The sequence below is a fragment of the Oncorhynchus keta genome, chromosome 36 (genome assembly GCF_023373465.1).
Source record: "Oncorhynchus keta strain PuntledgeMale-10-30-2019 chromosome 36, Oket_V2, whole genome shotgun sequence".
NCBI lineage: Eukaryota > Metazoa > Chordata > Actinopteri > Salmoniformes > Salmonidae > Oncorhynchus > Oncorhynchus keta.
The window spans coordinates 1,844,372-1,872,158 of record NC_068456.1 but is presented as its reverse complement, the minus strand read 5'-3'; the positions used below and the strand labels follow the sequence as shown (position 1 = coordinate 1,872,158).

Below are 27,787 nucleotides of genomic sequence, written 5' to 3'. Positions count from 1 at the left end.
CCAACATTGGTTATCAAGGATTAACAAGGGATACTACACAAACACAGATAATAGTCATGCTAGGCAGTAGGCAGTGGCTGACCTATGATGAAGACATTTCCTATGTCCTCAGAGTCATTGGACTGGAGTTTAATGTAGCGAATGGACAGGACATGGTACAGCACCAGGCTGTTGTTCCCTATGTCGTTGTCTATGGCCTGTACCCGGATCAGATCTGAGCCCACCTTGGCATCAGCTGCCACACCTAAAAGGAGAGAGAGAGGGGAAGGGGGGACACAAAGAGAGAGGATGAAAGAGAGAGAGAGAACTGGTTATTGAGAGCAGCACAATATTATCAATTCACACACATGCACATAGAATCACAAACCCCCACCCCAGTTTTATGTACAGTACCTGCAGTGTACTCCAGCTTGGTGAAGCGCGGTGGCTGGTCGTTGATGTCCTCCAGGTAGATTCTGATCTCCTGCAGGGTGGGGTCATGGCTGGGGTCAAGGGCTCTGCCCCGGGCTGACCTCTGATCCCTGGGTGGGACCCAATTCCTGTGGCTGGAGGCCTTGACGATGATGGAGTATACTGAGATGTACTCACGATCCAGATCCTTCTTCACCTTCAGTATGCCCCTGGGTTCAGGCCAAAGTTCCCCTCAGTATCTCCCCTAAAGGGCAGGGGTGGAAATCAGTGTTACATCCATTCATAGAAGGGACAGTAACAGGCAGAAGCCAAAAAGGTATTTCATTATTCAGTATTAGTAATAATGGAGTGATATTTCTATATGGTCCGGTATGGATGAATCAGTGTGTTTGTGTGTGTGTGTGTCTGTAGTGTTGTGTTGTCTTCTCCACAGACCTGCTATGAAGTAGTAGACTACAGCGTTTGAGCCTTCGTCGGCGTCCACAGCTCCTTTCACATTACCCACTACTGTCCCTGGAGTAGAGTGCTCTGCCACAGACAGGGTCTGGTACGGTAGGCTGCCTCGCTGAGAGCGAACCAGACAGACAGACAGGCATGCATGCACACACACGCACACAGATACATGAGCCAGACGTAAGACAAAATCGTCACACATATGAAACCAACACATTAGCCCCGTTTATACCTGTGTCATGACGTAGATTTTCATGGAGAACAAAGGAAATCCTTCCACCTCACAGAACTTGAGATACGAACACATTTCATGTTCCGGAGAAAGTATAAAAGATTGGTGAAGAATCCAGCTATGAACTGGTCCGTTTGTCACAACTTGGGGAAGCTCATGGGAGACGGTGTGGCCACATGGTTTCTTAGTCGACCCCCACTTCCCCTTTTGTCTAAAAAGCCGCCATGCCGGTTTAGCCCACTAGGGCACATTCGCCTATCATTTCATGTAACCACATTTACCTTGTTTGTTTATGCATTTCTGTGAATTACTTAGTTAGTAATAAATAAATGATTTAACACAATTGATGTATGGATGACTCATAGTGAAAACTGGGTTCGTGCAGATAACCAACAATTTACGACGTTTGGAGTGAGACATAACGCTGTTTATATAATAGCCTCAGATATGAGGTTTACATCTAATTGTTGTATAAGATTAATGAGTGAGTATGATACGGTTTGTATAAATGTGTAATATGATTTTGGACTGTTTAATGGAGAAAAATACAATTCCCTTTTGATTTGAACTAAATCAGAGAACCGCCCCTGAGCCCAGTTAGGGTCAGGCTTACTGGGACAGCCACTTTTCTGCCATTCTGCCATTCTGAAATTATCAGTAGACCGAGCTTACCTCAATTTACGAGATGGCTAAAGGTTGCAGACCATGTTTTTCTCCATTCAGAGGACAAAGGTTGTAGACCATTGCTGAATATTTTAACCATACCACGTGGTTAAACTCTTAGACTATCGACACCGAAAGAATAAGAACAAGTCTTTGATATTAATTACTAGTCTGCAGCTAGGAATTCGGTATCATTGAACGCGAAGAACGACAACCGCTGAAACAACCATTCTATAATGAATGTCACTCTGAACCATCCCCTCTAACCACAACCGAGAGAGAGAGGGAGAGAGACGGACAATTCTACAAAATAAATGAACTTGTAACCAGCGATCAAGACGACACACTGAGGGTAAATATATATATTGATTGCAATTGTTCCCGAATGAGTGAGCGTTCATGTGCAAAGGATTAGCATTTCAATTGTTATAATTATCACTCTGTAGTGACTTCTTAGTCGACCCCCACTTCCCCTTTTGTCTAACAAGCCACCTTGCCGGTTTAGCCCACTAGGGCACATTCTCCTATCATTTCATGTAACCACATTTACCTTGTTTGTTTGTTTATGCATTTTGGTGAATTACTTAGTTAGTAATAAATACATTATTTAACACAATTGATGTATGGATGACTCATAGTGAAGACTGGGTTCGTGCAGAAAATCAACAATTTACAACATTTGGAATGAGACTAACGTGAGGTAAAGAAAATAATTCATTAATTCGAAGATTAATTGATCAGATAAAATATCTGAAAAGTTATTTTAGGAAATGATAACTTTGTAATCTGAATATTTTTCCTTGGTGCCCCGACTTATTAGTTAATTATTTACATGATTAATCAGTTGATCGCGTAATAAATAATTACAGAGAATCTTTGATAAAAACTATCAGTCTTCAGTTAATGATAGTAAAGACACGACACCTGGTTCTAACATGCATCCTTTGTCCTGATCTTGTCCACATTCAGATTGTGCCCACATTTTCAGACAGGTGTAAACGATTAAACGACGCATTGTGATCTGATTGTGACCAGATCTTCATGACCACCTCCGGAGGTAGTCAGGCACACATTGTGTCATGATATCTTACAAGTGTAGATGGATCTGGACAGTGAAACCATTTACAGTGCTTTCAGAAAGTATTCATACCTCCTTGTCTTATTCCAAGGTTGTTGTGTTACAGCCTGAATTTAAAATGGATTAAATAGATAGAAATATCTCATTTACATAAGTATTTACAATCCTGAGTCAATACTTTGTAGAAGCACCTTTGTTGCGATTACAGCTTCGGGTCTTTCTGGGTAAGTCTCTAAGAATTTTCCATACAAAGTGTTCTGTTTGAGGTACTGTAAATCACCATAATCCCATAGAATCTGGTCACAATGCAGACACAGTGGACAAATATGAGACACAATTTAATACCATGTGTAGACATATTTATGAAAATGTGGGCAAGATCAGGAAAAAGGACGCATGCTAGTGCCAGGTGTAAATGAGGTTATTGACTAATATACAAACACCAGTACACAAAATACCAAATAAAAAACAAATATGAAGGGAGAGATATCTAGAGATTTGAAAAGGTGGTTTGATCACACAAACATGCTTGGTACGGAAAGAATATTCTGCCGTTTAGTATCACTTAGTGGTAAGGTATAAACCCAGAGTTTGATTTATAGCTGAGGAGTCCAGGGCTATGTTTCATTTCAGGAAGATGAATGTGAATTAGGGCAGAGTGGAGGGAACATCTTCCTCAAATGAGACACGGACAAGCTCTCTAACTCTCCTCCACTCACCGGGGCTTGAAGAAGACAGGCTCGTTGTCATCGATGTCCAACAGCGCCACCTGTAGGGGCTGGGTTGTCTCATAAGGCACGGGCTGACCTAGGTCATAGGCCACAACAATCAGCTGAGGGACAGGACACCTTCTATTAGTCAGACATAAACAATACACATACATACACACAAGCATGCACACACATACACCCATGTGCTAGCTTACAAAGAATAACAACAAAAATATCTAGTTAACAGAAGAAAGGAAGACAAAATAAGGACAAAAGAAGGACAGAAGAAAAAGGAAAAGAAAGAGGACAACAAAGTGAAACAGTCAGCACTTCTATTGCAACTTCGTATTTCGTCGTCCTAACGTAGTCTACACTGCTATCTGCCCAGCAGCTAGCCAGCTAGCAAACGTCCACCGTCTACCGAATAGCAGCACTGTAGAAACTATTACACTCAACTGAACGACTTGATTAGTGTAGTGTTAGCTAGCTACATAGTTGTCTTTGCTGTCTTCGTATCCAAGATAATTGTGTAGTTTAGAGCGTGTAGTCTTAGAGTGATTATCTTAATTTACCGAGGTTAGCTAGCCAGCTATTTGTCGTCCTTAACGTAGGAGACACTGCTAGCTAGCCAACAGCTAGCCAACGTCTACTGAATAGAACTTCCACACTCAACAACCCGGTCGCATTCAGCTTCGCTCCACAGGTAGTATCACATTTTCATTTCATTTCATTACAGCACAACGGTTTGATTTGTTTGATCGTAGCTAGCTACATAGCTAGCTACATAGCCGTCTGTGTATCAAAGATAATTGTGTAGTCTAGAGCGATTTTCTAGGTTAGCTAGCCAGCTATTGTCGTTCTTTTAACGCAACGTAACGTAATCAACACTGCTAGCTAGCCAGCTAGCCCCGAATAGCAGCACTGTAGAAACTATTACACTCAACGGAACGACTTGATTAGTGTAGTGTCAACAACGCAGCCACTGCCAGCTAGCCTACAAAGTCAACAACGCAGCCACTGCCAGCTAGCCTACTTCAGCAGTACTGTATCATTTTAATAATTTTAGTCAATAAGATTCTTGCTACGTAAGCTTAACTTTCTGAACATTCGAGACGTGTAGTCCACTTGTCATTCCAATCTCCTTGCATTAGCGTAGCCTCTTCTGTAGCCTGTCAACTATGTGTCTGTCTATCCCTGTTCTCTCCTCTCTGCCCAGACCATACAAACGCTCCACACCGCGTGGCCGCGGCCACCTAATCTGGTGGTCCCAGCGCGCACGACCCACGTGGAGTTCCAGGTCTCCGGTAGCCTCTGGAACTGCCGATCTGCGGCCAACAAGGCAGAGTTCATCTCAGCCTATGCCTCCCTCCAGTCCTCGACTTCTTGGCACTGACGGAAACATGGATCACCACAGATAACACTGCTACTCCTACTGCTCTCTTCGTCCGCCCACGTGTTCTCGTACACCCAGAGAGCTTCTGGTCAGCGGGGTGGTGGCACCGGGATCCTCATCTCTCCCAAGTGGTCATTCTCTCTTTCTCCCCTTACCCATCTGTCTATCGCCTCCTTTGAATTTCATGCTGTCACAGTTACCAGCCCTTTCAAGCTTAACATCCTTATCATTTATCGCCCTCCAGGTCCCATCGGAGAGTTCATCAATGAGCTTGATGCCTTGATAAGCTCCTTTCCTGAGGATGGCTCACCTCTCACAGTTCTGGGCGACTTTAACCTCCCCACGTCTACCTTTGCCTCATTCCTCTCTGCCTCCTTCTTTCCACTCCTCTCCTCTTTTGACCTCACCCTCTCACCTTCCCCCCCTACTCACAAGGCAGGCAATACGCTCGACCTCATCTTTACTAGATGCTGTTCTTCCACTAACCTCATTGCAACTCCCCTCCAAGTCTCCGACCACTACATTGTATCCTTTTCCCTCTCGCTCTCATCCAACACTTCCCACACTGCCCCTACTCGGATGGTATCGCGCCGTCCCAACCTTCGCTCTCTCTCCTCCGCTACTCTCTCCTCTTCCATCCTATCATCTCTTCCCTCTGCTCAAACCTTCTCCAACCTATCTCCTGATTCTGCCTCCTCAACCCTCCTCTCCTCCCTTTCTGCATCCTTTGACTCTCTATGTCCCCTATCCTCCAGGCCGGCTCGGTCCTCCCCTCCCGCTCCGTGGCTCGACGACTCATTGCGAGCTCACAGAACAGGGCTCCGGGCAGCCGAGCGGAAATGGAGGAAAACTCGCCTCCCTGCGGACCTGGCATCCTTTCACTCCCTCCTCTCTACATTTTCCTCCTCTGTCTCTGCTGCTAAAGCCACTTTCTACCACTCTAAATTCCAAGCATCTGCTTCTAACCCTAGGAAGCTCTTTGCCACCTTCTCCTCCCTCCCTCCCGAATCCTCCTCCCCCTCCCCCATCCTCCCTCTCTGCAGATGACTTCGTCAACCATTTTGAAAAGAAGGTCGACGACATCCGATCCTCGTTTGCTAAGTCAAACGACACCGCTGGTTCTGCTCACACTGCCCTACCCTGTGCTCTGACCTCTTTCTCCCCTCTCTCTCCAGATGAAATCTTGCGTCTTGTGACGGCCGGCCACCCAACAACCTGCCCGCTTGACCCTATCCCCTCCTCTCTTCTCCAGACCATTTCCGGAGACCTTCTCCCTTACCTCACCTCGCTCATCAACTCATCCCTGACCGCTGGCTACGTCCCTTCCGTCTTCAAAAGAGCGAGAGTTGCACCCCTTCTGAAAAAACCTACACTCGATCCCTCCGATGTCAACAACTACAGACCAGTATCCCTTCTTTCTTTTCTCTCCAAATGACCTTCTTGATCCAAATCAGTCAGGTTTCAAGACTAGTCATTCAACTGAGACTGCTCTTCTCTGTATCACGGAGGCGCTCCGCACTGCTAAAGCTAACTCTCTCTCCTCTGCTCTCATCCTTCTAGACCTATCGGCTGCCTTCGATACTGTGAACCATCAGATCCTCCTCTCCACCCTCTCCGAGTTGGGCATCTCCGGCGCGGCCCACGCTTGGATTGCGTCCTACCTGACAGGTCGCTCCTACCAGGTGGCGTGGCGAGAATCTGTCTCCTCACCACGCGCTCTCACCACTGGTGTCCCCCAGGGCTCTGTTCTAGGCCCTCTCCTATTCTCGCTATACACCAAGTCACTTGGCTCTGTCATAACCTCACATGGTCTCTCCTATCATTGCTATGCAGACGACACACAATTAATCTTCTCCTTTCCCCTTCTGATGACCAGGTGGCGAATCGCATCTCTGCATGTCTGGCAGACATATCAGTGTGGATGACGGATCACCACCTCAAGCTGAACCTCGGCAAGACGGAGCTGCTCTTCCTCCCGGGAAGGACTGCCCGTTCCATGATCTCGCCATCACGGTTGACAACTCCATTGTGTCCTCCTCCCAGAGCGCTAAGAACCTTGGCGTGATCCTGGACAACACCCTGTCGTTCTCAACTAACATCAAGGCGGTGGCCCGTTCCTGTAGGTTCATGCTCTACAACATCCGCAGAGTACGACCCTGCCTCACACAGGAAGCGGCGCAGGTCCTAATCCAGGCACTTGTCATCTCCCGTCTGGATTACTGCAACTCGCTGTTGGCTGGGCTCCCTGCCTGTGCCATTAAACCCCTACAACTCATCCAGAACGCCGCAGCCCGTCTGGTGTTCAACCTTCCCAAGTTCTCTCACGTCACCCCGCTCCTCCGCTCTCTCCACTGGCTTCCAGTTGAAGCTCGCATCCGCTACAAGACCATGGTGCTTGCCTACGGAGCTGTGAGGGGAACGGCACCTCAGTACCTCCAGGCTCTGATCAGGCCCTACACCCAAACAAGGGCACTGCGTTCATCCACCTCTGGCCTGCTCGCCTCCCTACCACTGAGGAAGTACAGTTCCCGCTCAGCCCAGTCAAAACTGTTCGCTGCTCTGGCCCCCAATGGTGGAACAAACTCCCTCACGACGCCAGGACAGCGGAGTCAATCACCACCTTCCGGAGACACCTGAAACCCCACCTCTTTAAGGAATACCTAGGATAGGATAAAGTAATCCTTCTCACCCCCCTTAAAAGATTTAGATGCACTATTGTAAAGTGGCTGTTCCACTGGATGTCATAAGGTGAATGCACCAATTTGTAAGTCGCTCTGGATAAGAGCGTCTGCTAAATGACTTAAATGTAAATGTAAAATGTGCATGAGCGTGCGCACACACACACACACACACACACACACACACACACACACACACACACACACACACACACACACACACACACACACACACACACACACACACACACACACACACACACACACACACACACACACACACACACACACACTCCATTACTGTGTAGGTTTATAAGTTGCATATCAGCTTGTTCATTCCTGTCTGGGCTGAATCCTAACCAGAAATCTGCCAGGCCTTTGCAAACTTTGCATTTTTTCCATTGACCTCAAGGTATGATTCAGGTTGTCACCAGCAACAAGTGCATATGTATGGTTAGAATTGGGCCCTAGGTCGTGTCTTGTCAGTCCACTCACGCTGTGCAGGGCCTGCTTCTCTCGGTCCAGTTTGACGGCGGTGGTGATAACTCCTGTAATAGTGTCAATGTGGAAGTTCTCCCAATCTCTGTTCCTAGCACCTGTCTGGAGGAATGCATAGCGCACCTCTCCATTCACCCCCTCATCCCCATCTGTCGCAAACACCTCGTACACCAGCAGGCCTGGGGCCTGCTCCTACAAGGGGGGGCAGACATCATTGAGATTTGAGATATCCTGTTTGTATGCACTATAACTACAACAGCAGATATTTTTACAGTAGCACTGTGTAGTTGAGCAACAGCTTCATACATGCAAAAAAATATATAATCTGTTATTACATTTTTACTATACTGCTAGGGACTTCTAACACCATACTGTAGTACCACCAACATGCACAAGCAAACATATACACACACCTCCATGATGTGCATGATGGTGCCGTTTGTGGGCCTGACGAACATGGGCCTGTTGTCGTTGACATCTATGATGATGTGTAAGGTGGCGGTGCCCCAGAGGGGTGGTTTGCCCTGGTCTGTAGCCACCACCGTCAGGTTAAAGCACTCAAAGGACTGCAGCAGACGGAGAGAACGCACCAGGCCCGTGTCAGCCTCCAGAGAGAAGGCATCTGATACACCATAGAGAGAAAGAGAGAGAGAGAGATAGAGGCTTTTGTTTTAGCCCAGCCCTATCACACCTGATTCAACTAATCAATTGCCAATGAAGACCATAATAAGTTAAACCAGTTGTGTTAAAACTGGGCTGAAACAAAAGCCTCTTACAGTACCTATGATGATGTGTGTGTGTGTTTGTGTGGCTCCTACCTGCCCCTGGGCCCTGCAGGCTGTAGTACAGCAGACCGTTCTCCCCCTCATCCAGGTCATTGGCAGTCAGCGTGATCACAGATGTCCCACTGGGCTCGTTCTCAAACACACTGGTCTCAAAGACCTGATCTGAGAACCGTGGACGGAAGTCATTCACATCCAGAACGGTCACCAAGACCTGAGAGAGACAGACCAGGGACAGGAAAATATGATGTGGCCCTGTGTGGCTCAGTTGGTAAGAGTGTGGTGCTAGCAATACCAAGGCTATGTATGGTTTCAATCCTCATAGGAATCCTAATACACATATTACCAATGCAGAGATATAAACAAAGTAGACAGTTTATTAGGTACACCCACCTAGTACTGGGTCCACTCTGAATTCTTCGGGGGATGGATTATACAAGGTGTGCCGTACAAACGTTGCTCAATTGGTATCAAGGGACTTAACATGTGCCAGGAAAACATTCCCCACACCCTTCCACCACTGCCACCATTCTGTACCATTGACAACAGGCAGGATGGGTCCATGGTCTCATGTTGCTTACGTCAAAACCTGAATCTGCCATCAGCATGACGCAACAGGAACCAGGATGCTTTTCCACTCCTCAAATCCAGTGTTGTTGATCATGTGCCCACTCAATCCACTTTCTGTTTTTAGCTGATAGGAGTGGACCCCAGTGTGGTCGTCTGCTACAATAGCCCAGCCGTGACAAGGACCGACAAGTTGTGCATTACGAGATACTGTTCTGCACACCATTGTTCTACTGCAACATTATTTGCCTATTTGTGGCCCGCCTGTTAGCTTACACAATTATTGCCATTCTCCATCAACCTCTCTCATCAACGAGTTGTTTTCACCCACTGGATGGCCACTGACTGGACGTTTTTTGTTTGTTGCACCATTCTCGGTGAACCCTAGACACCGTCTTGTGGGAAAAGCACAGGAGGCTGGACGTTTCTGAGGTACTGGAACCGTGCGCCTGGCACCGACAATCATGCTTCATTCAAAGTCGCTTAGGTCACTTGTTTTGACCATTCTAATTTTGAATCAAACTGAATGCCTCAATGCCTGTCTGCCTGCTTTATATAGTAAGCCACGGCCACGTGACTCACTGTCTCTAGGAGTGAACCATTTTTGTGAACGGGGTGCTGTCCCTAATAAACTGTCCGCAGAGTATTTTGAACATACATTTTCATTCACATTTTAGTCTTATCCAGAGTGATTACAGTCAGTGTATTCAACTATGTTAACTTGTGTTCTACTACAGTATGAATCCCACCTGAACAGATTTCTCCCGTCGGTTGTTGGGGCTGCCCCAGGGTTGTCCCTAGCTATGGCCGTCAGGGTGTAGTGGTCTTTAGTCTCCCTGTCCAGTGGAGACAGAATGTAGATGTCACCCTGACAAGAGAGGTAGGAGGAAAAGTAGGAGGAGGAGAAAGAGGAGAAAGATGATTAGAAAGTGTAATTATTAGGCAGTTTCGGGAGAGAGTTTAGGCTTCAGACAACACATCTAATCCACAGCAGGAACTTCCATATTTGGGTTTGACTTCAGTATTGGAATGCAGCCAGAGCAAGAACTCCTTCATCTTCTTTGGCATCCAACGTTTAGGTGCATACACCGCCACCTACTGTACTGATGTGCCATTCACAGCCTACCTACATTCAATTATTTGATATGGTAATACAACATTTGGAAAAAGGAAAAGGAACATTGCCCTGCCAACTATTAGCCCTCACTAAAAAAAAACCCACCCCATTCCACTTTTTAACCCTATCTAGTCCTACTCCAGACTAACGGTCTGATAGGACATAACACTACCACTCAACACCTCCATAAGCTGTTTTGCCGTAAATCCTCGCAATTCCAAGTGCTTCTCTGCAGCTACCACCAAAACCTCTATTTTGTATGACTTTCGATCCATTTCTGCAGTACAATTGACAACCATGGCTGTACAGTACCAGTCAAAAGTTTGGACACACCAACTAAATCAAGGGTTTTTCTTTCTTTTTTTTCTTTTTTCCTCAGTCGTGGCTAAAAGTTTTGAGAATGACACAAATATTAATAAAGTTTGCTGCTTCAGTGTCGTTAGAAATTTTGTAAGAAAACTTAAGTATAATTACAAGCATTTCATAAGTGTCAAAGGCTTTTATTGACAATTACATGAAGTTGATGCAAAGAGTCAATATTTGCAGTGTTGACCCTTCTTTTTCAAGACCTCTGCAATCCGCCCTGGCATGCTGTCAATTAACTTCTGGGCTACATTCTGACTGATGGCAGCCCATTCTTGCTTAATCAATGCTTGGAGTTTGTCAATTTGTGGGGTTTTGTTTGTCCACCCACCTCTTGAGGATTGACCACAAGTTCTCAATGGGATTAAGGTCTGGGGAGTTTCCTGGCCATGGAACCAACATATCGATGCTTTGCTCCCCGAGCCACTTAGTGCTCCATCATGCTGGAAAAGGCATTGTTCGTCACCAAACTGTTCCTGGATGGTTGGGAGAAGTTGCTCTCGGAGGATGTGTTTCTACCATTATTTATTCATGGCTGTGTTCTTAGGCAAAATTGTACTTCTCAGCCACTCCCTTGGCTGAGAAGCAACCCCACACATGAATGGTCTCAGGATGCTTTACTTTTGGCATGACACAGGACTAATGGTAGCGATCACCTTGTCTTCTCCGGACAAGCTTTTTCCGGATGCCCCAAACAATTCGAAAGGGGATTCATCAGAGAAAATGACTTTACCCCAGTCCTCAGCAGTCCAATCCCTGTACATTTTGCAGAATTTCAGTCTGTTCCTGATGTTTTTCCTGGAGAAAAGTGGCTTCTTTGCTGACCTTCCTGACACCAGGCCATCCTCCAAAACAAAGCCTCCTTCACTCATGCTGCCAAACAACCTCGTAAAACTGACTATCCTACTGATCCTTGACATCGGCGATGTCATTTACAAAATAGCCTCCAACACTCTACTCTGCAAATTGGATTTTCTTAAAAACATTTTTAACATTTTTAAATAGCCTATCAATGTGTAGGCATACTGTGTAATAAAATTGATAATTGTGTACTAAAGACGTGAATGTGTTTTTTCAGAGCATACAACCATGCAATTCAATGGCTCAGATACGAGACGTATATGGCAGAGTCCACAGGAAATCACGGATTACAAAAAGAAAAACAGCCCCGTTACAGACACTGACGTCTCGCTTCCAGACAAACTTTGCCCACCTTTGAGGATAACACAGTGCCACCGTCGCGCCCCCCACACTTCTTCTCCGTAGCCGACGTGAGTGAGATATTTAAACGTGTTAACCCTTGCAAGGCTGCTGGCACAGACGTCATCCCTAGCCGCTTCCTCAAATCTGACACACCCAGCTGTTGGGTGTGTTGGATGGTGTGTTTACGGACATATTCAATCCCTCCCTATCTCAGTATGCTGTCCCCAAATGCTAAAAGATGGCCACCATTGTTCCTGTACCCAAGAAGGCAAAGATAACTGAACTAAATGACTATCGCCCTTTAGCACTCACTTCTGTCATCATGAAGTGCTTTGAGAGACTAGTCAAAGATCATATCACCTCCAGCTTACCTGCCACCCTAGACCCACTTCAGTTTGCATACCACCCCAACAGGTCCACAGACGATGCAATCGTCATCACACTGCACACAGACCTGTCCCATCTGTACGAGAGGAATACCTATGTAAGAATGCGGTTCATTGACTACAGCTCAGTATTTAAAATCATAGTACCTACCAAGCGCATCATTCAGCTGGATGCCCTGGGTCTCAACTCGGCCCTGTGCAATTGAGTCCTGGACTTTCTGACGGGCCGCCCCCCAGGTGGCGACGACACAACAGCGGTGGGCTTGATTACCAACAATGACGAGACAGCCTACAGGGAGGAGGTGAAGGCACTCGGAGTGTGGTGTCAGGAAAACAACCTCTCAAAGTCAACAAAACAAAGGAGATGATCGTGGATTTCAGGAAACGGCAGAGGGATCACTCCTCCATCCACATTGATGGGACAGTAGTGGAGAAGGTGGAAAGTTTTAAGTTCCTCTGCGTTTTTATTATATATATATTTTTAAATGCCTTCCTAACCATCTTAAATAAACATGCCCCACTCAAGAAATTTAGAACCAGGAACAGATATAGCCCTTGGTTCTCCCCAGACCTGACTGCCCTTAACCAACACAAAAACATCCTATGGCGTTCTGCATTAGCATCGAACACCCCCGTGATATGCAGCTGTTCAGGGAAGCTAGAAACCATTATACACAGGCAGTTAGAAAAGCCAAGGCTAGCTTTTTCAAGCAGAAATTCGCTTCCTGCAACACTAACTCAAAAATGTTCTGGGACACTGTAAAGTCCATGGAGAATAAGAACACCTCCTCCCAGCTGCCCACTGCACTGAAGATAGGAAACACTGTCACCACTGATAAATCCACCATAATTGAGAATTTCAATAAGCATTTTTCTACGGCTGGCCATGCTTTCCACCTGGCTACTCCTACCCCGGTCAACAGCACTGCACCCCCAACAGCAACTCGCCCAATCCTTCCCCATTTCTCCTTCTCCCAAATCCATTCAGCTGATGTTCTGAAAGAGCTGCAAAATCTGGACCCGTACAAATCAGCCGGGCTAGACAATCTGGACCCTTTCTTTCTAAAATTATCTGCCGAAATTGTTGCCACCCCTATTACTAGCCTGTTCAACCTCTCTTTCGTGTCGTCTGAGATTCCCAAAGATTGGAAAGCAGCTGCGGTCATCCCCCTCTTCAAAGGGGGGGACACTCTTGACCCAAACTGCTACAGACCTATATCTATCCTACCATGCCTTTCTAAGGTCTTCGAAAGCCAAGTCAACAAACAGATTACCGACCATTTCGAATCTCACCATACCTTCTCTGCTATGCAATCTGGTTTCAGAGCTGGTCATGGGTGCACCTCAGCCACGCTCAAGGTCCTAAACGATATCTTAACCGCCATCGATAAGAAACATTACTGTGCAGCCAGATTTATTGATCTGGCCAAGGCTTTCGACTCATCGGCAGACTGTCAATCACCACATCCTCATCGGCAGACTCGACAGCCTTGGTTTCTGAAATGATTGCCTCGCCTGGTTTACCAACTACTTCTCTGATTGAGTTCAGTGTGTCAAATCGGAGGGTCTGCTGTCCGGACCTCTGGCAGTCTCTATGGGGGTGCCACAGGGTTCAATTCTTTACATTTACATTTCTTGGACCGACTCTCTTCTCTATATACATCAATGAGGTCGCTCTTGCTGCTGGTGAGTCTCTGATCCACCTCTACGCAGACGACACCATTCTGTATACTTCCGGCCCTTCTTTGGACACTGTGTTATCAACCCTCCAGGCAAGCTTCAATGCCATACAACTCTCCTTCCGTGGCCTCCAATTGCTCTTAAATACAAGTAAAACTAAATGCATGCTCTTCAACCGATCGCTACCTGCAACTACCCGCCTGTCCAACATCACTACTCTGGACAGCTCTGACTTAGAATATGTGGACAACTACAAATACTTAGGTGTCTGGTTAGACTGTAAACTCTCCTTCCAAACCCATATCAAACATCTCCAATCCAAAGTTAAATCTAGAATTGGCTTCCTTTTTCGCAACAAAGCATCCTTCACTCATGCTGCCAAACATACCCTTGTAAAACTGACCATCCTACCAATCCTCGACTTTGGCGATGTCATTTACAAAATAGCCTCCAATACCCTACTCAAAAAATTGGATGCAGTCTATCACAGTGCAATCCGTTTTGTCACCAAAGCCCCATATACTACCCACCATTGCGACCTGTAACGCTCTCGTTGGCTGGCCCTCGCTTCATACTCGTCGCCAAACCAACTGGCTCCATGTCATCTACAAGACCCTGCTAGGTAAAGTCCCCCCTTATCTCAGCTCGCTGGTCACCATAGCATCTCCCACCTGTAGCACACGCTCCAGCAGGTATATCTCTCTAGTCACCCCCAAAACCAATTCTTTCTTTGGCTGCCTCTCCTTCCAGTTCTCTGCTGCCAATGACTGGAACGAACTACAAAAATCTCTGAAACTGGAAACACTTATCTCCCTCACTAGCTTTAAGCACCAACTGTCAGAGCAGCTCACAGATTACTGCACCTGTACATAGCCCACCGATAATTTAGCCCAATCAACTACCTCTTTCCCAACTGTATTTAATTAATTTATTTATTTTGCTCCTTTGCACCCCATTATTTTTATTTCTACTTTGCACATTCTTCCATTGCAAAACTACCATTCCAGTGTTTTACTTGCTATATTGTATTTACTTTGCCACCATGGCCTTTTTTGCCTTTACCTCCCTTCTCACCTCATTTGCTCACATTGTATATAGACTTGTTTATACTGTATTATTGACTGTTTGTTTTACTCCATGTGTAACTGTGTGTCGTTGTATCTGTCAAACGGCTTTGCTTTATCTTGGCCAGGTCGCAATTGTAAATGAGAACTTGTTCTCAACTTGCCTACCTGGTTAAATAAAGGTGGGGGGAAAAAAAAAAAGTACACGTCACAGACAAACTGAAACGGTCCACCCACACAGACAGTGTGGTGAAGAAAGCGCAACAGTTTGTCACTTAAAACCCTGACAAACTTTTACAGGTGCATAATTGAGAGCATCCCGTCGGGATGGTACGGCAACTGCACCGCCCTCAACAGCAAGGCTCTCCAGAGGGTGGTGCGGTCTGCACAACGCATCAACGGGGGCAAACTACCTGCCCTCCAAAAAGATCATCAAGGACAACAACCACCCGAGCCACTGCCTGTTCACCCCACTACCATCCAGAAGGCGAGGTCAGTACAGGTGCATCAAAGCTGAAAAACAGCTTCTCTCTCAAGGCCATCAGACTGCTAAACAGCAATCACTAACTACATAGAGACTCATATCACTGGCCACTTAAATAAATGGATCACTGGTCACTTTAAACAATGCCACTTTAATAATGTTAAAATATCTTTCATTACTCATCTCATATGTATGTACTGTATCTTATACCATCTATTGCACCATGCCTATGCCACTCATCCATATGAGAAAATTGCTATATGTACATATTATTATTCCTCCCTTTAGATTTGTGTGTATTAGGTAGTTGTTGGGGAATTGTTAGATTGTTTATTAGATATTACTAAACTGTCGGGAACTAGAAGCACAAGCATTTCGCTACACTCACATTAACATCTGCTAACCATGTGTATGTGACCAATAAAATTTGATTTGATTTGCCGACAACCATCCGTGAAGATCAGTGGGCAAAGGGCTGGACAACAGGCGACACCAAAAAAACGCATGGTTCCACAGAATACCAAATGGGATGGATCCCGAGGCAAATGTGGCTTCTTCATTAATAAAATAATGATAAAAATACTGTCGCCATCTTTGATCCAAGAGAACACACATGGTTTATGTTCTGAAAATAAATAACTATATATTGGTCATGTTTCCCGAGTGGTGCAGCGGTCTAAGGCACTGCATCTACGTGCAAGAGGCATCACTACAGTCCCTGGTTAGAATCCAGGCTGTATCACATCCACCCGTGATTGGGAGTCCCATAGGGCGGTGCACAATTCGATCAGCATCATCGGGGTAGGTCGTCAATGTAAATAAGAATTTGTTCTTTAACTGACTTGCCTAGTTAAATAAAGGTTAAATAAAAAAATAAAAAATATATATAATAAGTCTTACAAAGCAATTCCAGAAGTCCACTCAAGTTTCTTCAACTGTCTTCTGACTATGATTAGAGTGATGTTGATATTGTGCTGTGATGCCAAAAGATTCCAGGCTGCATTTGAAGATCTCCCATCATCTTCAACCATCAGTGAGTTAATGGTTTGAAAAGTCTCGCTGGAAATTGTAATGAAAAGCACTATACAAAGTAGATGTGTTATTTATTATGGTCTGACATGTTGCAATTTTGTAATGTGTTTTGTTTGGAAAATTGTTTTGTAAATATTAATTCACATTTTTGGTGCCACCATATAAACTATGAATTATTTAAATAATGATTGTCATTATTATTATTGAAACAGATGGCTCATTCATCAGAAAACCAACTGATATTGCCAACTACTTTAATTTTTTTTTCATTGGCAAGATTAGCAAACGTAGGCATAACATGCCAGCAACAAATGCTGACACTACACATCCAAGTACATATCTGAGCAAATTATGAAAGACAAGCATTATAATTTTAAATTCCGTAACGTTATTGTGGAAGAGGTCAAATAATGATTATTGCCTATCAACAATGACAAGCCACCGGGGTCTGACAACTTGAATGGAAAATTACTGGGGATAATAGCAGACGATTTTGCCACATCTTCAACTTAAGCCTGTTAGAAAGTGTGTGCCATCAGGCTTAGAGGAAAGCAAAAGTAATTCCGCTACCTAAGAATAGTAAAGCCCCCTTTACTGGCTCAAATAGCCGACCAATCAGCCTGTTACCAACCCTTAGTACATTTTTGGAAAAAATAGTGTTTGACCAGATACAATGCTATTTTACAGAAAACAAATTGACAACAAACTATCAGTATGCTTATAGAGAAGGACATTCAACAAGCACAGCACTTACACAAATTACTGATGATTGGCTGAGAGACATTGATGATAAAAAGATTGTGTGGACTGTCTTGTTAGACTTCAGTGCGGCCTTTGATATTATCGATCATAGTCTACTGCTGGCAAAACTTATGCGTTATGGCTTTTACACCCCTGCTATATTGTGGATACAGTGTTACCTGTCTAACAGAACATAGAGGGTGTTCTTTAACGGAAGCCTCTCAAACATAATTCAGGAAGAAACAGGAATTCCCCAGGGCAGCTGTCTAGGCCCATTACTTTTAAAAATCTTTACTAATGACATGCCACTGGCTTTGAGGAATGCCAGAGTGTCTATGTATGCGGATGACTCAACACTATACATGTCAGCTACTACAGTGACTGAAATAACTGCAACACTGCAACAAAGAATTGCAGTTAGTTTCAGAGTGGGTGGCAAGGAATAAGTTAGTCTAAATACTTCTAAAACTAAAAGCATTGTATTTGGGACAAAGCATTCACTAAACCCTAAACCTCAACTAAATCTTGCAATAAATCATGTGGAAATTGAGAAAGTTGAGGTGACTAACTGCTTGGAGTTACCCTGGATTGTAAACTGTCATGGTCAAAACATATTGATACAAACAGTAACTAAGATGGGGAAAAGTATGTCCATGATAAGGCGCTGTTCTACCTTGACAGCACGGTCAACATGGCAGGTCCTACAGGCCATAGTTTTGTCGTACCTGGACTATAACAAAGTCTTAAAAATAACTATGAGTAGTGATGTTTAGTGAATTACAAGGATGATACAAAAATCCTTGGTCAGGTGACACAAAAAAGGATTTAGGAAAATTGCAATTGGTTCAGAACAGGGCAGCATGGCTGGCCCTTCGATGTACACAGAAAGCTAATATGAATAATATGCATGTCAATCTCTCCTGGCTCAAAGTGGAGGAGAGATTAACTTCATCACTGCTTGTATTTACGAGAGGTATTGACATGTTGAATGCACCCATGCAAACCCCACAAGACATGCCACAAGAGGTCTCTTCACAGTCCCCAAGTCCAGCGCAGACTATGGAAGGCTCACAGTACTAAATAGAGCCATGACTATATGGAACTCTCTATTCCACATCAAGTAACTCATGCAAGCAGTAAAATTGTATTTTAAAAACAGATTAAAAAACACCTTATGGAACAGCGGGGACTGTGAAGCAACACAAACACAGGCACAGACACATGCATACACACACACACACGATAGCATGCACACTATACACACATGTACACATGGATTTTGTACTGTATATTTGTGGTAGTGGTGGAGTAGGGGCCTGAATGCACACAGTCTGTGAATGTATTGTAATATTTTTAAAATTGTATAAACTGCCTTAATTTTGGTGGACCACAGGAAGAGTAGGGAACACATATATAACCATAGAAAATGGTTGCAGGTCAGAGGGCCATATAACAAGTGCAGATCGGAGGGCCATCAAGCGAAACAGACCAATGAAGCACGGGTAAACGGCGGGAGTATCTGTGACTCTCCGCTTCTCCCTTCCCTTGGCACAAGGTTCTGGCACAAGCTCGGATGACCAGCTCCAACTCCCCTTTCCCTGTTTGGCGCGGCCACATGGCGCACCCCCTTTTCCTGTTAGGCACGGCTGCATGGCACACCCCCAATATCAAGGTGCATATGGGCCTATTTATATAATGAATATGAATTCAAGGGCAGAAATGATTAACTATTAAAGCATTAGACCTCTCACTAAAGGCGTCATGTCATACAAAAGCTATACTTAAATCCGAACTGGTTTGAGATTAAAAGAGTACATGGCCATAAAAGCTAGATAATGACCAGCACGGTCAGATAATATAAACAGTGTTTATAGAGGGTGCAACCGGTCAGCACTTTAGGAGTAAATGCCAGTTGGCTTTTCATAGCCGAGCATTCAGAGGTCAAGACAGCAAGTGCATGTGCGTATGCGAGAAAGAGGATCGAAACATACACACTAACATGTGGAATATAGCAATAAGAATGTCAGTTTAATATGCAGTGCAGATCACCTTCTATTACCCTTCTCAGAGTTTTAAGAATTGTGTGTGTTCAATTATTGGTGACATTGTGGCACTTATAGACCATATTGAAGATGGAAGCAATAGAATTTGAAGCAATATCCTACCCGGGTGTGGTCAACCATTTCAGCACCGTTTCACGCTGCTCTGAGACAAGCATGGGGACTGGTCTTAATAAATCAATGAGCTTTTTATTTTCACCAAATCTCTGTTTGGGTATTTGGGTATCTGTTTTGGTAATTAGGGTGTAGAAATGTTGGGATTATTTTGCTTTTAGTACTGTAGCCTATGGTCACATTGTACAGCTCCATATTTTCCCTGAGGGTTTTGTTTTTTGTTTTTCTTGGAATAGTAACAACATAATATTAATACAATGAATCAATCCCATGTACTTTGTTCTTCCAAAATAGGTTTTAAATGCTCTAGTACAGCCAATATTAAAGACTGTCAAATGCTTCACAAAGATGCCCTCTGGTGGTCAAACTAGCACTAACTAGCATTAAATAACGTGCCATAGAATTCTGTGGCAGCCCGCAAGGTGTGCTGCAGTATGACACAACGTGTACAGGAAGAACCACTGTAGGATCAGCCTCCCCTCCCCCAGTCACAGCCTTAAAGGGTAGGAAGCAGTTTTGAGTTTTTACTCACCAAAGGAACAACACAGTGAGGTCAAAGACCTAGTGACTTAGTTGTAGTCACAATCTGGTTACCTACAACTACAAACATAGTTATATTTTGTTTTTTAAACATATTTGTTAACCTATTTCTAGATATCTTATAAACTACCTACAATGCAATATTTCTCTACATCATATGGATAATCTACTCTGCGTTAGCTAGCTCAGGTTAGTTAGCCACTAGCCATGCAGATCGAGTGTTCGCAATGGTGAGCTACAATCCACTAATCACGAGGAGGTGTGATGAAAACAACCAATCATATTCCTCACACAAGGGGTCCGCATGATCTCTGTGAAGTAGGCTAGAATTTTTCAACCTTGGCTTAGTACTAGCAAGCTACAGTAGCTGACTGACTGCGCTGTTGTGATCCTCTCCATTTGCCTGGAGCCTTCCTCCAATCGCTGTCTTATTGTTGACTCTTCCCTCTTCTCCTTTGACCAATGCCGCCTCTGGATTATTGCCTCCGGAATGTATCTACTTTGGATTTAACCTACTATATCGGTATTGGTTTAGCTGACTCTCAAACATTATAGAGTATAGAGCCGAAAGAAGAAAAAACATTTTCACTGTCCCAATAATTATGGAGGGCACTGTAACTAACTTTAGCTGGCTGGTTTTCTGGCTAAGATAACTGCATATTTGATGGTTAGATGGTGTTATATATTTAATGTAATAATAATAATCATTATAATTTATTACATTTCTTTTCAAAGAATCTCAAAGCATTTCAAAATCAAAATATAAACAAGCAATGTACAGTGGGACAAAAAACTATTTAGTCAGCCACCAATTGTGCAAGTTCTCCCACTTAAAAAGATGAGAGAGGCCTGTAATTTTCATCATAGGTACACTTCAACTATGACAGACAAAATGAGAGAAAAAAATCCAGAAAATCACATTGTAGGATTTTTCATGAATTTATTTGCAAATTATGGTGGAAAATAAGTATTTGGTCACCTACAAACAAGCAAGATTTCTGGCTCTCACAGACCTGTAACATATTCTTTAAGAGGCTCCTCTGTCCTCCACCCATTACCTGTATTAATGGCACCTGTTTGAACTTGTTATCAGTATAAAAGACACCTGTCCACAACCTCAAACAGTCACACTCCAAACTCCACTATGGCCAAGACCAAAGAGCTGTCAAGGACACCAGAAAAAAATTATAGACCTGCAGGCTGGGAAGACTGAATCTGCAATAGGTAAGCAGCTTGGTTTGAAGAAATCAACTGTGGGAGCAATTATTAGGAAATGGAAGAGCGTGACTTATAGCCACTGGACTTCTCCAATTCCACTCTGTGTAGCACCCACTTGGGTGATGCCTAAGCAGCTCTTGGCATCAGAAAGCTCACCACTGGGCCAGTACGATACCAGTATCGCAAAAATGAAAACAGGAGGCAGACCAAACTATTTGGTCCTTTAAAAACCTGCTGTATGTAAAATATTATGTAGGTTAGGAAATAAATAAATGTGACTCTGGATGACAACATAATGATTTTTGATTTCAATATTAGGGCTGTTTTCCCAAAAATTTGAAATCAGCTTGTTTTCTTGTCACAATACTAACGAGCATTGCAATACTGGTATCGTCCCAGCCCTTGTGCAAACGATCAGATTTAATTTGAAGTTATATATTTTAATTCATTTCTGTTGGAGTTTACATTATAGGGAATAGGCTGGCTTGCCGGGTCCTCCATATAACGTCACACCCGCAAAAACATTTTCCGGCATGACTTCGGCATTCTGATCGGTTATAATGTAATAACTCTAAAAATAGAAAAGTGAGGTGTAACTTTGCATTGGGACTTTTGACGTGTATACTAATGAAAAACCATATGTTACATGTGGTTACATTTATACTACCTACTATTAGTGGAAATGAAAAATTGCACAAGATCAGTGTCTAAGGGCAACTACACCAGATCGAACATTTAGGCAGAAAAACTAACTCTTTGAAAAAAGTTAAAACAGACATTACATTCTTGTAAGGGGGATTATGTCATAATAATAATGCACATAATTGTGACACTGAAGTGATCAATGCATACTTATAAAACCTCTAGATTAAGGACGTTTCATTTTGCACTAGCTTGTACCCAAGGAGCTCTGAGGTAAAGGGATAGTTCACTCATATGATGTAAAAGGCAGCATCATCATCACAATTTTGCTCTGTGCTGAGAGTGCTCCATCTTAAAAAACAGGAACCTTTTGGGGATTGTATTAACAGTGGACTAATGAACAACACACCAAAATAGTAAAGTGATCCTTTAAAAGCTATTATTCCAACCGCAACCGTGGACTCGAGTCTCCTCCTTTACCTCTACAAAGTCACCTTGTATCTGAAAATACCTTTCTTCTTAGGGCTAGTAAGATGTTTCATTCCAGGTCCCATATTCCACATTTAAGTGTAATTTCGATGATCAGGCAACATACACTGGGTGTATAAAACATTAGGAACGCCTGCTCTTTCCGTGACATAGACTGACCAGGTGAATCCAGGTGACAGCTATGGTCCCTAATTGATGTCACCTGTTAAGACCACTTCAATAAGTGTGGATGAGGTGGAGGAGATGGATTTAAAGAAGGATTTGCAAGCCTCAAGAAAATTGAGACATGGGATTGTGTATGTGTGCCATTCAGAGGGTGAATGGGCAAGACAAAAGATTTAAGTGTCTTTGAACAGGGTATGGTAGTAGGTGCCAGGCGCACCAGTTTGAGTGTGTCAAGAACTGCCACACTGCTGGGTGTCAATAGTTTCCCATGTGTATCAAGAATGGTCCATCACCCAAAGGACATCCAGCCAACTTGACACAGCTGTTGGAAGCATTGAGTCAAAATGGGTCAGCATCCCTGTGGAACACTTTCGACACCTTGTAGAGCCCATGGCCCAATGGATTGAAGCTGTTCTAAGGGAAAAAGAAGGTGCAACTCAATATTAGGAAGGTGTTTGTTCCTAATGTGTTGTATATTGAATGTAGATGAATCTGTTCTTTTTCTTCGAAAGAGTACAAAATAGAGTGAAAACAAAAGAGAGGAGCGATTGCGTGTGCGTGTGTATATGTATATGTATGTGTGTTTGTGCTTGGATTTGGCAGGTGCACACCGGTAGCTAGTACTAACACATTGAATTTTCTACTGCACGAGGACCATCCACCCCTACAGAATATTGGCTAAAAAGTTCCAGCTCCTAAATATAAACAGTACCAGCACCCAAAAATGAGTGCCTGCACCAATTTGTGAAGTGCAGTGATACGTGAAGTAAAAAGAAGTCGACTTCAAAGCACTGCAAAGTGTGTGTGTGTGTGCGTGTGCGTGTGCGTGTGCGTGTGTGTGTGTGTGTGTGTGTGTGTGTGTTTCTTCACGTGTTAAAACATGTTACAGAACTCACAGTGGAGGGAGTGATGCCAAACTTGCCCTCTCCGTCTACCAGGCCGTACTCGATGACAGAGAAGAGGCCCGAATCTGCGTCTGTGGCACTGACTGTCACTATGACCGTGCCCAAGTCAACATCCTCAAACACTGGCTTCTGCAAAGGGACAGCATGACACAACAACATCAGCATACACACAGACAAGCACAAACTCAGACCATCACAATAGAAATTATATCAAGTGAGTACTACTAAAGGTGTCCGCATGCATCCCAACCAAAATAGTTTGTGCATATATAATGACATTTTTGTTCGATTTGGTCGTCCGCAAGTGTTTTTTCGGCTATTCGTGCACACACATTTTTTCTTGAGGCAAGCCGAAGTCGGTAGCCAACGTCTATGCCCCTTTGTTGGTGATTGGTCAACAGTAGGGGTTCTTCAATTAAATGTCATTCAACAAGAAACAAATTGTTTTCATGCAACATTTTTTACTTGACAAATACTGCACCAAACATCTTAGATGTAAAATTGCGCGACTAAGATCTTCTTGGGAAAAACATCAACATTTATGACAGATTTCGTGAGTTATCTTTTTTTCCCAAGTGAATGTCTTTTAATTAAGGTAGTATGTGAAAACACACGTTCAGTTCGCCTAGCCGAGTTCGGCTAGGTGCCAGCTGAACCGAAGTATGCTGACGCCTTAAGGGTGATGCCCTTTGCAATGCATGTTATGAACTAGTATTTTTGGTACCTGGTAAGAGGGTTGTGTAAAGATGGGCTTGTTATCATTGATGTCTACTATACGTAGGTAGACAGGAAGCTCAGCCACTCTGGGTGGACTGCCGTGGTCCTGAGCTCTCACTGTGAAGTTCAGCCACTGCACCTGCTCAAAGTCCACTGTCCGGTTGGCTACGATCTTACCTGCACAACAACACAATGATTACCAGCACACTTCTCATCATACATATACTAATTATAGGGAGAACGGGTTGGTTGTCTCACAGGTTGGTTGTCACAGTGGTTATTACTCAAAATCCAGAAGGGGCTGTGTAATAATTTAATTTCAAGATAAAAATGTGTGTCCTCTATAGGAGAGTTCATCCATGTGTTCAATTCAGGACAGGATCTAAAAATATTGAGGTGAGAGGAATATTTGCAGTTTTCAAGGGTGAAAGTAAATATTCATATGCTTGTTATTTCTTTAATAAATACCTATATGATGGGAGTATCCATAAACAATTACTTTATTGAAAAGAGGAAAGGAAGAGCTTTATTTAAATGTGTATTTTTTTCCATAGATCAAGTCATGTGGTTACTAGCATCTTAATTAGTATTGGGAGGTGTTTAGGGATGGTTGTCACATTCACCCGGTTTCCACCGGCACTTAAATATAGGGCCAAATTCCAGCTGACTCTAATCCAATTCGCAAATTCGAGCCCTGTTAGGGTAAACTTGGCCCAGCGCAGCCCATTTTCACAACTGGTGCCAGTTCGATTAAAATTAGGCTGGTGATGCCATTACTACACTACCGTTCAAAATTTTGGGGTCACTTAGAAATGTCCTTGTTTTTGAAAGAAAAGCACATTTTTGTCCATTAACCTGTTACTCCTACCCCTACTTTTTCGAACATTCTGTTAAAAATCGCGCAACATTTCAGCGCCCTGCTACTCATGCCAGGAATATAGTATATGCATATGATTAGTATGTGTGGATAGAAAACACTCAGACGTTTATAAAACTGGTTAAATCACGGCTGTGACTATAACAGAATGTGCATTTCATCGAAAAGTGCAGGAAAATCTGATCACTGAAAATGGGAAAATATATCCATGCGCCACTTCCACCCATTGTTAAACGTGAACCACATTAAATGGGGCCGAGGTTGCAATACCTACAGCTTCCACACGATGTCAACAGTCTTGTCATTTGCCTACGATTTGTTTCTTGGTCAAACTGACACAAGGCAGCGCAGTTCTTCCGGTCTCCGACCGGATATTTTGGTTGAGATTTACCCGGACATTATTTCCAGACGTACAGCTATAGAATATACATCGCCTCGTGATCAATTTGATCGCTTATTAACGTTTACTAATACCTAAAGTTGCATTACAAAAGTATTTCGAAGTGTTTTGTGAAAGTTTATAGTCAACTTTTTTATTTAAAAAATGTCGTTACGTTGTAAAACGCTATTTTTTTCCTTGATCACAGTCTTCATAGATCGATATCTAGGCTATATATGGACCGATTTAATAAAAAAAGACCCAATAGTGATGTTTATGGGACATCTAGGAGTGCCAACAAAGAAGATGGTCAAAGGTAATGAATGTTTTATATTTTATTTGTGCATTTTGTGTAGCGCCGACTATGCTAATTAGACCTGCGGGTCTTTTGGGGTGTTACATGCTATCAGATAATAGCTTCTCATGCTTTCGCCGAAAAGCATTTTAAAAATCTGACTTGTTGCCTGGATTCACAACGAGTGTAGCTTTAATTCAGTACCCTGCATGTGTATTTTAATGAACGTTTGAGTTTTAACGAGTGCTATTAGCATTTAGCGTAGCGCATTTGCATTTCCAGATGTCTAGATGGGACGCCTGCGTGTCAGGTAGGAGCAAGAGGTTAAAATAACATCAAATTGATCAGAAATAGAGGGTAAACATTGTTAATGTTGTAAATGACTATTGTAACTGGAAACTGCATATTTGTTTATGGAATATCTACATAGGCATACAGAGGCCCATTATCAGCAACCATCACTCCTGTGATCCAATGGCACGTTGTGTAAGCTAATCCAAGTTTATCATTTTAAAAGGCTAATTGATAGTACCCGCAAAACACCAGTCTCAACATCAACAGTGAAGAGGCGACTCCGGGATGTCCCTAGAATTTCTAAGCAAACAGCTGGAGGCAGGGCTTTCTCCTATAGAGCTCCATTTTTATGGAATGGTCTGCCTATCCATGTGAGAGATGCAGACTCGGTCTCGACCTTCAAGTCATTACTGAAGACTCATCTATTCAGTAGTTCCTATGATTGTAGTGTAGTCTGGCCCAGGGGTGAGAAGGTGAACGGCTAGGCACTGGAGCGACGAACCGCCTTTGATGTCTCTGCTTGGCCAGGTCTCCTCTCTCCACTGGGATTCTCTGCCTCTGACCCTGTTATGGGGGCTGAGTCACTGTGGTGGAGAAGATTTCTGTGGGCTATGCTCAGCCTTATCTCAGGGTAGTATGTTGGTAGACTGTTGACATCCCTCTGGTGGTGTGGGGGGCTATGCTTTGGCAAAGTGGGTGGGGTTTTATCCTGCATGGTTGGCCCTGTCTGGGGTATTGTCGGACGGGGCCACAGTGTCCCCCGACCCACCCCAGTTACAGTCTCCAGTATCTATGCTGCAATAGTCTATGTGCCCGGGGGGGGGCTAGGGTCAGTCTGTTATATCTGGTGTAATACTCCTGTCTTATCTGGTGTCCTGTGTGAATTTATGTATGCTCCCTCTAATTCTCTCTCCCTCCCCTCCCGGAGGACCTGAGCCCTAGGATCTTTCCTTAGGACTACTTGGCCTGATGACTCCTGGCTGTCCCCAGTCCACCTGGTCATGCTGCTGCACCAGTTTCAACTTTTCTGCCTGTGGCTTGGGAATCCTGACCTATTCACCGGATGTGGTACCTTGTCCTGGACCTGCTGTTTTTGACTCTCTCTACCGCATCGGCTGTCTCGACCTCTGAATGCTCAGCTATCAAAAGCCAAATGACATTTACTCCTGCCGTACTGACCTGTTGCACCTTCTACAACCACTTATTATTATTTGACCTTGCTGGTCATCTATGAACGTTTGAACATCTTGAATTAAATCTGGCCTTAAATGGCCATGTACTCTTATAATCTCCACCCGGCACAGCCAGAAGAGGATTGGCCACCCCCAGAGCCTGGTTCCTCTCTAGGTTTCTTCCTAGGTTCCAGCCATTATAGGGAGTTTTCCTAGCCTGCTCTTTGGGGTATTAGGTTGGGTTTCTGTATAGCACTTTGTGACATCTGCTGATGTAAAAATGGCTTTATAAATACATTTGATTGATTGAATGATATTCCATGAAAATATTACATTCCAATTAATATTTTATTAAATGAATTAAACACAACTATTGAAATCCTTT

At 43.8% G+C, this 27,787-nt stretch overlaps 1 protein-coding gene across 1 annotated transcript in view; it reads right to left on the bottom strand.

Moving 5' to 3' along the window:
• Window positions 1–27,787, bottom strand: part of LOC118369378 (cadherin-23-like) — a 625,272-nt gene that overhangs the window by 12,642 nt on the left and 584,843 nt on the right. Inside the window, 12 exon segments of the mRNA XM_052498286.1 lie at window positions 83–244; window positions 394–624; window positions 627–655; window positions 843–976; window positions 3,553–3,669; window positions 8,114–8,308; window positions 8,530–8,738; window positions 8,935–9,112; window positions 10,215–10,252; window positions 10,255–10,333; window positions 23,660–23,797; window positions 24,393–24,562. Of these exon segments, the coding sequence (XP_052354246.1) occupies window positions 83–244; window positions 394–624; window positions 627–655; window positions 843–976; window positions 3,553–3,669; window positions 8,114–8,308; window positions 8,530–8,738; window positions 8,935–9,112; window positions 10,215–10,252; window positions 10,255–10,333; window positions 23,660–23,797; window positions 24,393–24,562 (1,680 nt within the window).